The sequence below is a fragment of the Acipenser ruthenus genome, chromosome 20, assembly GCF_902713425.1.
Source record: "Acipenser ruthenus chromosome 20, fAciRut3.2 maternal haplotype, whole genome shotgun sequence".
Classification (NCBI taxonomy): domain Eukaryota; kingdom Metazoa; phylum Chordata; class Actinopteri; order Acipenseriformes; family Acipenseridae; genus Acipenser; species Acipenser ruthenus.
In genome coordinates this window covers 11,655,049-11,669,078 of record NC_081208.1, presented here as the reverse complement: position 1 = coordinate 11,669,078, position 14,030 = coordinate 11,655,049, and the positions used below count along the sequence as shown (strand labels likewise).

At 50.4% G+C, this 14,030-nt stretch overlaps 1 protein-coding gene across 1 annotated transcript; it reads right to left on the bottom strand.

Moving 5' to 3' along the window:
- Positions 1 to 2,323: 2,323 nt before the first annotated feature.
- disp3 (dispatched RND transporter family member 3) lies at positions 2,324 to 11,835 on the bottom strand. The gene is given in 18 exon segments (XM_058994071.1): positions 2,324 to 2,686; positions 3,254 to 3,426; positions 3,578 to 3,691; positions 5,220 to 5,296; positions 5,298 to 5,335; positions 5,452 to 5,498; positions 5,501 to 5,584; positions 5,739 to 5,865; positions 6,067 to 6,222; positions 6,392 to 6,632; positions 7,423 to 7,562; positions 7,972 to 8,123; positions 8,778 to 8,912; positions 9,436 to 9,572; positions 9,942 to 10,161; positions 10,476 to 10,572; positions 10,575 to 10,834; positions 11,068 to 11,835. Coding segments are annotated over 18 exon segments (3,141 nt in total). The 5' UTR covers positions 11,648 to 11,835.
- Between the last annotated feature and the right edge of the window lie 2,195 nt (positions 11,836 to 14,030).

The following is a 14,030-nucleotide window of genomic DNA, read 5'->3' as shown; positions in this document are numbered from 1 at the left end:
TTTAAACAGTAGCAGCAGTAATGGATGCTCTAATATAGTGTATTAAAGTTCAATGGAACACAAAACCAACATTGTGAGAAGTGTTGAATTTAAATCAAGGGAAGTAATGTTAAAACTCTACAATGCATTAGTAAGACCTCACCTAGAATATTGTGTTCAATTCTGGTCACCTCGTTACAAAAAGGATATTGCTGCTCTAGAAAGAGTGCAAAGAAGAGCAACCAGAATTATCCCAGGTTTAAAAGGCATGTCGTATGCAGACAGGCTAAAAGAATTGAATCTATTCAGTCTTGAACAAAGAAGACTACGCGGCGATCTGATTCAAACATTCAAAATCCTAAAAGGTATAGATAATGTCAACCCGGGGGACTTCTTTGACTTGAAAAAAGAAAAAAGGACCAGGGGTCATAAATGGAGATTAGATAAAGGGGCATTCAGAACAGAAAATAGGAGGCACTTTTTTACATAGAGACTTGTGAGGGTCTGGAACCAACTCCCCAGTAATGTTGTTGAAGCTGACACCCTGGGATCCTTCAAGAAGCTGCTTGATGAGATTCTGGGATCAATAAGCTACTAACAACCAAACGAGCAAGATGGGCTGAATGGCCTCCTCTCATTTGTAAACTTTCTTATGTTCTTATGTTCTTAATTCAAGTAAAACGACATATAGACTCTTGACCCTCCATTTTATTTCACTGTCATACAACAATCTGAATGCCAGATATTGATCCCAGATAGTCCCCAGAACAAGCAGGAAGATTGTTTAACTATGTGAAAGGGTTCAAGACATCACTGACAGGACAATACAGAGAAAATTATTCCACTTCTGTTCCACAGCAGACTGGGTTACACAATCACTAAACACAGACCGGCCTATAGCGATTCACTATCAAAGGAAAGTGGAGGACAATACTGGAAAATTTAATACAGTAAACTGGGTATTCTCTGTCATTGTCTTTGGCTTTTCAATGCTTTTAATAATGAACACTGTCATGGCATGCCAAATAGCATTGTGCCATTTAGTGGAATTATTTCTATTTAAATAAAATAAGCAATTCAGTGGCTATATTTCCATAGCCAAGCCTCTGCTTTGTGTGGCTGTGCTGCATTGTAGTTAATGTTATCGATATGGAATCATTATAATGAAATATGGACTAAACAGCTGTTTTAGGTTTCTGTATCTATTGCAGTTCTTGTTCCATATTTACAACTGAATACCCACAAGTCATACCACGAGCCTGCTGTCACTGACACACACAGTCCTACCATGAGCCTGCTGTCACTGACACACACAGTCCTACCACGAGCCTGCTGTCACTGACACACACAGTCCTACCACGAGCCTGCTGTCACTGACACACACAGTCCTACCACGAGCCTGCTGTCACTGACACACACAGTCCTACCACGAGCCTGCTGTCACTGACACACACAGTCCTACCATGAGCCTGCTGTCACTGACTGTGACAGTCTGGCTCGCAGTTGTGAAGTCACGGACCAGGAAGTAGAAACCAAAACAATGGATGGGCGGTTGAAGCTGAGTGCAAGGGCACTCAGCGTATTTATTAATAAACAAAACAAAAGATTTAAACAAAACAACAAAACACAAAACAAAAAGGCACAAGGGCCAAACGAATAAACAAATACTGTTTAGCAGTCGTTTTTAACTGTCGTTATTTTTTTGCTCGCTCTCTCTCTCCGCTCCCCGTACTCTCCTCTGTACACTCCACCCCGAGTGCAGAGAGCTGCAGGTTTATATACTCTGGCCGAGGGATTAACTAGTTGTTAATTATCTTATTACCCCTCGGCCAGAGTCTGCACGCGTTTGGTAAGGATGCATGACTGTCAGCTAGTTAAATAATCAGTAGCTGACCAGCCATGCATCCTCACTGGGTTTTTAAATATAATAATAAAAGACGCAGCGCTTTTATCCGCGCCGCAAACAAAAATACAAATAATAATACATAGGGGCGGGACGCTCCGCCACACTGACACACAGTCATACCATGAGCCTGCTGTCACTGACACACACAGTCATACCATGAGCCTCCTGTCACTGACACTAGAGTTCAGATAGAGCCCCCCCCCCCACACACACACAGTCATACCATGAGCCTCCTGTCACTGACACTAGAGTTCAGATAGAGCCCCCCCCACACACACACACAGTCATACCATGAGCCTCCTGTCACTGACACTAGAGTTCAGATAGAGCCCCCCCCCCACACACACACACAGTCATACCATTAGCCTCCTGTCACTGACACTAGAGTTCAGATAAAGCACCCCCACACAAAGTCATACCATGAGCCTCCTTGTTAGTCTACCCATCGGCAGCGGTAGGGAATGGGATCTTGACTCCCAGTTTTCCCAGTGTCCACCCAACAGCCAGCCCAGTGCCTGCAGTGACCAGCACAGCCGAGCCAGCCTTCAGCACAGCAGCACGGGTTCGACTGAAGTGCACGGGGCCCAAAGTGCTGAGCAGAGCCGTGCAGACAGTCAAGGTGTAGAGGACGGAGATGCCCATGTTGAGAGCAATGATCTTGCCGAACTTGGTGAAGGGAGCAATAATGCAGAAGAACAGCGGCACGGTCGCTATGATGGTAGTGACTGCGCTGGAGACGATCGCCACGCCAACCTGATTGACAGCCGCCAGCGTCCGCCACTGCCGGAAAGCACTCTCGTCCTGAGGAAAATAAGATCAGGGGAGGTGAGGGAGGAGGTCAGACAGGACAGAGCTGACAGACCCTCATCACAGCACTCTCATCCTGAGGAGACAGGATCATGGGGGGAGGTGAGGGAGGCGGTTAGACAGGGAGAGCTGGCAGCCCCTCATCAGAGCACTCTCGTCTTGAGGAGACAGGATCACGGGGGGAGGTGAGGGAGGTTAGACAGGCAGAGCTGGCAGACCCTCATCAGAGGACTCTCGTCCTGAGGAGACAGGATCACGGGGGCAGGTGAGGGAGGTTAGACAGGACAGAGCTGGCAGTCTGTCCTCAGAGCATAATAAACAAGAGTGGGGTTCAATGATATCTTAAATCACAGGAAATAGTCATCTGAAAATTATTCTAACACGAAAGGCATTAAAAACAGACTTCTAGTAAAAACGATTGGCTAAATGCTTGGCTGTTATTTTGGGGTTTTTTCAGAGAAAGTTTTAGATTTATCAATAAACGGTATGATATTGATATTGTTCCCTTTTCATCTCTCCCTGCTTCTCTGCTTACCCCTGAAGCAGGTGGATCAGCCCGACCGTACCTGGATGTGAGGGGGAGGGGGGGCTCTCCTCGGCCAGCAGGAAACCCTCCACCAGGTGAACGCAGTAATCAACAGAGAAACCAACCAGAATGGACAGAGAGATCGCCTCCACCGCACCCATCTCCCAGCCAGCACAGTACATCATGGCGACCACTAGGCAGAGCTCACCTGCACACAGAGGCACACAGTTACACAGTGTTCACAATGCAGCGTGGGTATGCACTGTGCATGCACAGCTAAGGCAGCAGCAAGTCTGCAACACTCTACGAGTTGAAGTTATTACACAGTGTGCACAATGCAGCGTGGATCTCAGGCTCACCCAGGATGCTGAGGAGGACAGGCAGCAACAGGAGCATGTGAGCTGTGAAAAACACAACGGCTGCCACACAGATCACCAGGGACAGGAGGAGGCTGCACAGCACACTTTGCACCGCTGCAGAGACAGGACAGCCAGGGGTTAAACCAGAGACCAGAAAGAAGGGAGGAGGAGGAGGAGGGTGGAGGTGTGGTTGGGGAGGGGGTGAGGAGGGATGGAGGGATGAGTGGTGGAGGTGAGGAGGCAGGGGGTGTGGGGGTGTGGTGGAGGTGAGGAGGAAGGGGGTGTGGGGGTGTGGTGGAGGTGAGGAGGGAGGAGGTGTGGGGGTGTGGTGGAGGTGAGGAGGGAGGGGGTGTGGGGGTGTGGTGGATGGGAGGAGGTGTGGGGGTGTGGTGGATGGGAGGAGGTGTGGGGGTGTGGTGGAGGTGAGGAGGGAGGAGGTGTGGGGGTGTGGTGGAGGTGAGGAGGGAGGAGGTGTGGGGGTGTGCTGGAGGTGAGGAGGTGTGGAGGTGTGGTGGAGGTGAGGAGGGAGGGGTGTGGTGGATGAGAGGAGGTGTGGGGGTGTGGTGGAGGTGAGGAGGGAGGGGGTGTGGGGGTGTGGTGGAGGTGAGGAGGGAGGAGGTGTGGGGGTGTGCTGGAGGTGAGGAGGTGTGGAGGTGTGGTGGAGGTGAGGAGGGAGGGGGTGTGGTGGATGAGAGGAGGTGTGGGGGTGTGGTGGAGGTGAGGAGGTGTGGAGGTGTGGTGGAGGTGAGGAGGGAGGGGGTGTGGGGGTGTGGTGGAGTTGAGGAGGGAGGGGGTGTGGGGGGGTGGTGGAGGTGAGGAGGGAGGGGGTGTGGGGGTGTGGTGGATGGGAGGAGGTGTGGAGGTGTGGTGGAGGTGAGGAGGGAGGGGGTGTGGGGGTGTGGTGGAGGTGAGGAGGGAGGGGGTGTGGGGGTGTGGTGGATGGGAGGAGGTATGGAGGTGTGGTGGAGGTGAGGAGGGAGGGGGTGTGGGGGTGTGGTGGAGTTGAGGAGGGAGGGGGTGTGGGGGGGTGGTGGAGGTGAGGAGGGAGGGGGTGTGGGGGTGTGGTGGATGGGAGGAGGTGTGGAGGTGTGGTGGAGGTGAGGAGGGAGGGGGTGTGGGGGTGTGGTGGAGGTGAGGAGGGAGGGGGTGTGGGGGTGTGGTGGATGGGAGGAGGTGTGGAGGTGTGGTGGAGGTGAGGAGGGAGGGGGTGTGAGGGTGTGGTGGAGGTGAGGAGGGAGGGGGTGTGGGGGTGTGGTGGATGGGAGGAGGTGTGGAGGTGTGGTGGAGGTGAGGAGGGAGGGGGTGTGGTGGATGAGAGGAGGTGTGGGGGTGTGGTGGAGGTGAGGAGGTGTGGAGGTGTGGTGGAGGTGAGGAGGGAGGGGGTGTGGGGGTGTGGTGGAGGTGAGGAGGGAGGGGGTGTGGGGGTGTGGTGGATGGGAGGAGGTGTGGAGGTGTGGTGGAGGTGAGGAGGGAGGGGGTGTGGTGGATGAGAGGAGGTGTGGGGGTGTGGTGGAGGTGAGGAGGTGTGGAGGTGTGGTGGAGGTGAGGAGGGAGGGTGTGTGGTGGATGAGAGGAGGTGTGGGGGTGTGGTGGAGGAGAGGAGGTGAGCAGATGAGGAGGGAGGCACCGCATTCAGCTTCACCCAAGATCTCCATGAAGATCTGTTTCCAGTGCTCGCAGGTCTGGAAGCCGTGCTGGAGAGAAGAGATTTGTGGGAGCAGAGTGGGTCTGGAAGGAAGACTTCCCCTTGTATGTGGTCTGAGTGAGACAGGAGTCTGGTTACAATGAGCACAAATGCACAATGGAGCAGACAAGGAGGATAGGATAAGTCAATCACAAAGTCCACACACCAGTCCTCACTCCCCAGTACTTACAGACTCGAATGCCATGGACACCCAACGCACCCGCCCATCTTGTAGAGAGAGAGCTGGCCTGGCAGCAGGTTGGGCTCAGGCAGTCCCTGGCACTCAGGGTGCAGCTGATTCAAGAAAGAGGAGATGCTGTACCCTTCGATGAGAAGAGAGAGATGGACAGAGTCAGTGTGTGGGGGGGGAGTTCATTACTGAGTGTGTTTAACTTGTGTTTGTGAGAGTGTGTCTCAGTGTGTGGGAGCGTATCTAACTGCGTGTGTGACTCAGTTTGTGTGTGTTTGTGTTTTTACCGGTCGGCAGACACTGGGCTCCTCCTGGCTTCACCAGCACCGCGTTGTTTCCGATGACCTTGCACAGCTTGCACAGGCTGCCGATCTCCTTGAAAAGGTCAAAGTTCTCATCGTAGATCACATTGCCCTTTCAGGAGAGACGGAGAGGCACAGGAAACATGTTAGTCACTTCAGGGGCCGCAATCAAAATGCAGATGCATTGAATTTTCCCTGATCACATCATTGCAACAACAGGAGATAACTGCTAACCCAGACACTTATGACAGCCCCTGCAGCCCGGCTGCTATCCTGATCACTTGACTCTATCCCTGGTTGTCACGGTACCTACCATGTCTCCAATGACGTGATTCTCAGTTCTGTTCAGCCCCAGGATCCCGAACACCACAAACACCATGACTCCTGTGTCCACCAGGGGACGCACTGCAGGCTGGCCACAGACATTGTTCACGCAGGGGTTAAACCCTGAGGTCAGGGAGCGGGGTACCTTCTGCATACCTCCCTCTCATCTCATCTCAAAGCATTGCCTGAAGAGACACGACTGAATGTGAAGCCGCTGACACGGGGCGCTTCAATTGAACATGTCACTCACCTGGAGGGTGGGAAAACAGTCTGTTACAGAGCCCTGAACGACCTGGGAATACATCACGTTTTACAGCTGAGCCAAAAAACAAAACACAGGGCAGTGCACCTGGCTCCTCCTCCACAGACAGCAGGGGGATGTCATCATCCAGGTAGGGCAGATGGGCGTGGTCTTGCGGACGCTGGGCGGGGCTAGTCTGCATGTGGCTGTGGTCGTGCATGGAGGGGTGAAGGTTGATTGGTAGCTGAGACCTCACTTGACCCTGGGACAGGCACAGCTCTGGACTCTTCTTCCTCACACACTGGGCCGGGCAGCTGACAGAGAGGAAGCAGAGTCACTAACTTGCCATTGAGAGGAACCCCAAATAGAGGCATGGCAGGCACCCCAAACACTCAGGCATTGACAGGCACCCCAAACACTCAGGCAATGACAGGCACCCCAGAAACAGGCATTTCTCAATCCCTTGGTTATTACATCTCAGTGGCTCTGTCCTGTAGAAATATGTTGACATGAGTGAATAAATACAAATGGTCCGTTTAACTAAGGTAAATTAGGTCAGATATCACTGCTGATAAGTGTAAATGATTCTGAGGCAACACAACATATTTAACCCTGTAGAACAGCACACAGCAATGCTGCTTCTTGTGTTGAGTGGATTTTTCAATGCTGTCAGAAATTCATCCACAACTCCAAACACCCAAAGAGCAATAGCTAAGGAGAGAGTGTGCTATCCACTCCCTGTTAATGAGCCCTCACTCCCTTCTAACAAGCTTGTTAGCTGCGGAGATGAGCCCCATTCCCTTCGAGGGCTGGGCAGACAGCAGCCACCCCAGTAGCCAATGCATCACAAGTCTTTGCTGGCTAAGCGACTTGATTATAAACTGTGAGCTGATAGCTTGTATTGATGCAATCTGCAACCTAATAAAGGAAAGCTGCTGGCTCACTCACACACACATAGACACATTTACCCATATATCCTCACACACACTCATAAACACACAGACACACATACCCATACATCCTCATGCAAACTCATAAACACACACACACACAGTCCCTCACTCGCACATGCACACACTCACACAGAGTCCCTCACTGTCCTACCTGTGCTGGCATGCACTCTCCAGGGGCTCCACCCAATGGCTCCACACACACAGTGCTGCCGGCATCATGAACAGAACAGAGACCCAGCAACAGCTCACAATGAGGGACATGAAGAGACCAAAATCATGGACTGCAGGGATCTCAGACAGAGTGAGAAACACGTTACTGTGTTTACCTGAGTGAAGTCATAGGCTGTGTTTACCTGTGCACAGGTGTATATTCTGTGCTTACCTGTGCACAGGTGTATATTCTGTGCTTACCTGTGCACAGGTGTATATTCTGTGCTTACCTGTGCACAGGTGTATATTCTGTGTTTACCTGTGCACAGGTGTATATTCTGTGCTTACCTGTGCACAGGTGTATATTCTGTGCTTACCTGTGCACAGGTGTATATTCTGTGTTTACCTGTGCACAGGTGTATATTCTGTGCTTACCTGTGCACAGGTGTATATTCTGTGCTTACCTGTGCACAGGTGTATATTCTGTGCTTACCTGTGCACAGGTGTATATTATGTGTTTACCTGTGCACAGGTGTGCACTCTGGGTTACCTGTGAGAAGGTGCTGGCTGCGTACGCTGCTGCTGTGGTGAAGAAGGTGACTTTGCCGGCGGTCTGGACGGTGTGGATCATTCTGTCTCGCGGGTCCCTCAGGTGAACTGCCTGCCGGAATGTGTTGATGAAGACAAACACATCGTCGACCCCTGGTGGAGAGAGAGAGAGCACATTATTTTTACATACAATTACCCATTTATACAGTTGGGTTTTTACTGGAGCAATCTAGGTAAAGTACCTTGCTCAAGGGTACAGCAGCAGTGTCACCCACCAGGGATTGAACCCACAACCCTCCGGTCAAGAGTCCAGAGCCCTAACCACTACTCCACACTGCTGCCCCGATCCATTCAGTAGTCAATCAATAATCAGTATGAGTGCACACTGCACAGTCTGATAGGAGCAGGTCTGCTCAGCCTCTCCTTCAAAGGGACTCCTTCAATACAAAGCAGAGAGCACCGATGCATGCAAACGTATGCTGCCAAGGAAAGTATTAAGAACATTTACTTTGCAAGTGATTTTAAAATGCCTCTGTTGGTTTTTAAATAATCATGTTAGTTAATCCTAATGCAGCATGAGAAGGCAATCTGAGGACTCCCAGTGTGACCTCTCCACTACATCCCCTTCGCTTACAATTTTTGAATTTCATTTTTAGACATTTTAAACTGTTTGTGTCAACTTTTGGAGTTTGAGAAGTTGCCCTGCCAGAACAAAAACATTATGCATTATGAAATAGATACATAGACAGGAAAGTTAACATGGTCCAATTCTACACACAGTGATTGGAGGAGATATACAGGGCTTACCAATGCCGATGATGACAAAGGCAGACACTCCATTGAGGATGCCCAGGTACCGAACCCCGAAAACCACGTGGTACAGAAACAGAGCCACCAGGCAGCTCAGCCCAATACTGGCAATCCCAAAGAACGAGAGGAAAACTGCGGGAGGACACAGAAAGTCAGGCTGAGGCTGGTGCTGTACAGTATTCAGGTCATATAGAAATACAGGGTTACCACTGACTCCATGTACACTAGGACAGTTTGGGACAGTTCAGGCTTTTCAACTCCACTCCAATGCATTCTGGTAAGTGCAGTCCTGCTGTGAAAGGTACCTGAGACAGGTTAAACGTAGAATACATTGCGATGTGATTTGAAAAGCCTGAACTGCCCCAAGCTGTCCCAGTGCACACAGAGTCATGTGGTAACCCTTTCTAAGCACACAGATTTCCACAGTGCATGTGGTAACCCTGTCTAAGCACACAGGTGCCTGCGGAGTGATACGGTAACCCTGTCTAAGCACACAGGTGCCTGCGGAGTGATAAGGTAACCCTGTCTAAGCACACAGGTGCCTGTGGAGTGATATGGTAACCCTGTCTAAGCACACAGGTGCCTGTGGAGTGATATGGTAACCCTGTCTAAGCACACAGGTGTCCATGGTGCTGCACCTGAGACAGCGCAGTACCTGAGAAGGATGTGAGGATGTAGACGAGCAGCGCGATGCAGGCACCGCTGATGAAGGCCGGCAGCATGTCATTGTGGAAGGTGCGTCTGACCTCGTAATCAAACAGCTCAGTGCCTCCGTACAGCACCTTCACCTTACTGAGTGAAACACAAAGAGAGCTCAATACTGGAACACTGACACCAATTCTGCACATTAAGAGAAATGGTTTTGAGGCTGGCAGCCATCTTGGCTCAAGTGAAGGAACAGCCTGGAGCAAAGATGGCACCTATTGCACAGCCACATGGTGATAAGATACTTGGCGTGGTGTCTTTCTGGGAGGTTGATTGTCTGATTGAGGAGCCGAGAATACTGGGCATTCCTGTATCCTCAGCTGTATCTTTGTATCCATATAACTGATTTACATGGTCTAAACACATTCTTATACTGCAATTGACTGCAGAAAACCTGCAGAGTGCTTTGTAAGGTGCCCTGTGGATGGGTATCCCTGCCCCTCAGCCGAGCCTCACCTGGTGGACTGTTGGGCCAGCATGTCTGCATAGGAGATAACAAAGCTCTGGAACAGGCACCTCTGCTCCTCTCCGCGGTCCGCCAGCGACAGGAAGGAGGGCAGCGGTGCTCCGAACAGGATCTCGCTGCGCAGGAGGGAGCTGCGCATGTTCCCAGCAGTCAGGCCCTCGTCTACGTACCAGTAAAACTCAGGGTGCGTGATCGCCAGCTGCAGGGTGCCTGTGGGGAGGAGGAACAGTCCTATTGAATGAGGTGATGAGATTCAACAGCAAGGCAGCAGAAGCTAGTCCACCTCTGAGCTCATCATTAGCATTGATAATGTAGCTACTGTATTATTCAACTTCATTTTAACATACAGGAACTACTTTCACTTTTCCTTCCACCAGCAATAGAAGCATGGTATATGCTAACTATAATACGGATCCAAGCATTGTAACAACATGTCTATGAGAGCAATAATAAGTGTCTAAGCATTGCAAAATGATGTCTATGGAATTACTGTGCAGCTGGGTCAGGGATGGAGAGACTCTCACCCTGAATGTCCGCGAGCTCGTGGCCCATGCCATCGTAGTAGATCTTGCCCCCCCCCCGCTCTGTAGGGAAGAGGTAAGAGAGCAGGGAGTTGGGGGGGGGGAGCAGTAAGCGAAAGAGCCCAGGGGCAGGTATCGCAGCACCTCATGGGGTTTCCAGCAGAACTTTCTGAAGTGGGGGTGCTCCATCACACTGCGCTCCACACTGTGGATGGTACGCAGTCTCTCAGCGGTGAATATGTTGGGGTCCCCGTCTCCCTGAGCCATGAAGATGAGCTCCATGCTCCAGTGGGCGTGACTCTGAGTGTCCGCGCCACCCCCCCGCCCTGCCTCTCTCCTGCACTGGGCTGGTTGTAAGAGGCCTCTTTGACCCGTGTCTCACTCTTGTATCTGAACTCGGGGGCCCAGTCCTGTTCCTCTCCTGCACTTGCTTTGCTGTGAGTTGCATCTGTATCAACTGGAACCAGTGTTCCATCCTCTTTCCTTTCACTGCCCCACTGAGGGGCCCCTGTCCAGTTTCCCCTTTGTGGAGCCTGGTTGCTCCCCTGTGGAGTCACAATACTTCCTTTCTGAACCCCAGTCACAGTTTCCTTCTATTGTGGCTCACTGTCCCCCAGTGAGGTCCTCTTAACCCTCTGTGGGGTCGGCACCCCCCATGATGGGGCCCCATTCTCTTGCTGTGGGGCTGCCTGGTGTTCCTGAGTGGCTCCTGTTACACTCCCCTCTGGCGCCGCTCCTCCCTGACCCTGCCTCTGGATGTGCTGCTGCAGGAGGTCCTGCACTGTCTGGGTGGCATAGTCGTCTGCATCCTGCCTGCTGCGGCCCCAGGATGCGAGCTGGGATTTGAGGGCGAGCGTGAGGGTGTTGAAGTGCTCGAACGAGGCGTGGCCGTGCACCTCGAACGCATTGTAGTTGAGGTCGATATCCAGGGGAGGGTAATACAAGAACATGAGGGCTGTGACAGCACATGGCAGCAGGCAGCCAACAGCCAGGACCAGAGAGGACAGCCATGGGTTTGTGAAGACCCAGCCCACTGCACTCCACAGTCCACAGTCTTGTCCCCGGTGTAGGCAGCCCCTGGAACTCTGGTCTGGAACTTCCTCCTCCTCCTCCTCCTCTTGCTCTTCCTCCAGCCAATCAGATTGCAGCAACAAGGGGTCGTCATCAGAGTCCATCCCCGATCCTGCCACAGAAACAATAATGAGATACACTCACTCTCCCTCTCTTTGTTCAAAAAACATTCCATCTCTTATGGACCACACTGCCTCCCTCCCTCTCCCAGTCTCTCAGCTCTATCAAACTGCCTCCCTCCTTCTCTCAGCTCTATCACACTGCCTCCTTCCCTCTCTCAGGCTCCCAGCTCTATCACACTGCCTCCTTCCCTCTCTCAGGCTCCCAGCTCTATCACACTGCCTCCCTCCCTCTCTCAGTCTCTCAGCTCTATCACACTGCCTCCCTCCCTCTCTCAGTCTTTCAGCTCTATCACACTGCCTCCCTCCCTCTCTCAGACTCTCAGCTCTATCACACTGCCTCCCTCCCTCTCCCAGTCTCTCAGCTCTATCACACTGCCTCCCTCCCTCTCTGTCTCTTAGCTCTATCACACTGCCTCCCTCCCTCTCGGGCTCTCAGCTCTATCATACTGCCTCCCTCCCTCTCTCCCAGTCTCTCAGCTCTATCACACTGCCTCCCTCCCTCTCTCAGTCTCTCAGCTCTATCACACTGCCTCCCTCACTCTCTCAGGTTCTCAGCTCTATCACACTGCCTCCCTCCCTCTCTGTCTCTCAGCTCTATCACACTGTCTCCCTCCCTCTCTCAGGCTCTCAGCTCTAATAATTTAAAACAAATCATTTCAGTTATATGCTGTTCAAGGTTGAAGAATAAAACATGCATTTACCTTCCAGCAGCAGTAAGAATTAGGATTTCAGGCCTAAGGCACCTGGAGCACTGGGACTGGAAGAGCGGGGAGTGTTGTTAATTACATCTTTAAACGCAAATCATTATTGTGTGCATTGTGAGTCTGCCCTAACCCTAACCTTAACCATAACCCTGCAGTGTGTGGGAGGAGGTGAGACAGGACTGTGAAAAAGATTTAGGAGTTTATGTTGACTCAGAAATGCCTTCATCTAGGCAATGTGGGGAAGCTATAAAAAAGACCAACAAAATGCTCGGATATATTGTGAAAAGTGTTGAATTTAAATCAAGGGAAGTAATGTTAAAACTTTACAATGCATTAGTAAGACCTCATCTAGAATATTGTGTTCAGTTCTGGTCACCTCGTTACAAAAAGGATATTGCTGCTCTAGAAAGAGTGCAAAAAAGAGCAACCATAATTATCCCGGGTTTAAAAGGAATGTCGTATGCAGACAGGCTAAAAGAATTGAATCTATTCAGTCTTGAACAAAGAAGACTACATGGTGATCTGATTCAAGCATTCAAAATCCTAAAAGGTATAGACAATGTCGACCCAGGGCACTTTTTTGACCTGAAAAAAAGAAACAAGGACCAGGGGTCACAAATGGAGATTAGATAAAGGGGTATTCAGAACAGAAAATAGGAGGCACTTTTTTACACAGAGAATTGTGAGGGTCTGGAACCAACTCCCCAGTAATGTTGTTGGAGCTGACACCCTGGGATCCTTCAAGAAGCTGCTTAATGAGTTTCTTAGATCAATAAGCTACTAACAACCAAATGAGCAAGATGGGGCGAATGGCCTCCTCTCGTTTGTAAACTTTCTTATGTTCTTATGTTTTTAAGAGACTTTTTGAACCTGAAAAAAGAAAGAAGGACCAAGGGTCACAAATGGAGATTAGATAAAGGGGCATTCAGAACAGAAAATAGGATGCACTTTTTTACACAGAGAATTGTGGGAGTCTGGAATCAGCTCTCCAGTAATGTTGTTGAAGCTGACACCCTGGGATCCTTCAAGAAGCTGCTTGATGAGATTATGTGATCAATAAGCTACTAATAAGCAGCAGTGTGGAGTAGTGGTTCGGGCTTTGGACTCTTGACCGGAGGGTCGTGGGTTCAATCCCAGGTGGGGGACACTGCTGCTGTACCCTTGAGCAAGGTACTTTACCTAGATTACTCCAGTAAAAACCCAACTGTATAAATGGGTAATTGTATGTACAAATAATGTAATATCCTGTAATAATTGTAAGTCGCCCTGGATAAGGGCATCTGCTAAGAAATAAATAATAATAACAAGCAAACAGCAAGATGGGCCGAATGGCCTCCTCTCGTTTGTAAACTTTCTTATGTGTGTCTCTCCTGTCTTCTTGATTTGGAGGTGAACTCCATCCCTAGAGATGGGTTTGAAATTCCAGCTGCAGAAAAAATGGAGTTACAAAAGAACAAAGGAATGAATATCACTCACTCATGCTGCAGTGCATCGTTAGTGCATCATAAACACCAACAAAATGACCTTCAGAAGTGAAATATCTGAACATCTGTCTCCCCAACCGAACACCTTCCAGCCAGTTACTGCAATTAACATGCTTCACAAAAATACATTCATAAAGTGACGATCCAATCTGCTACTTACATCATCTTTAATATATA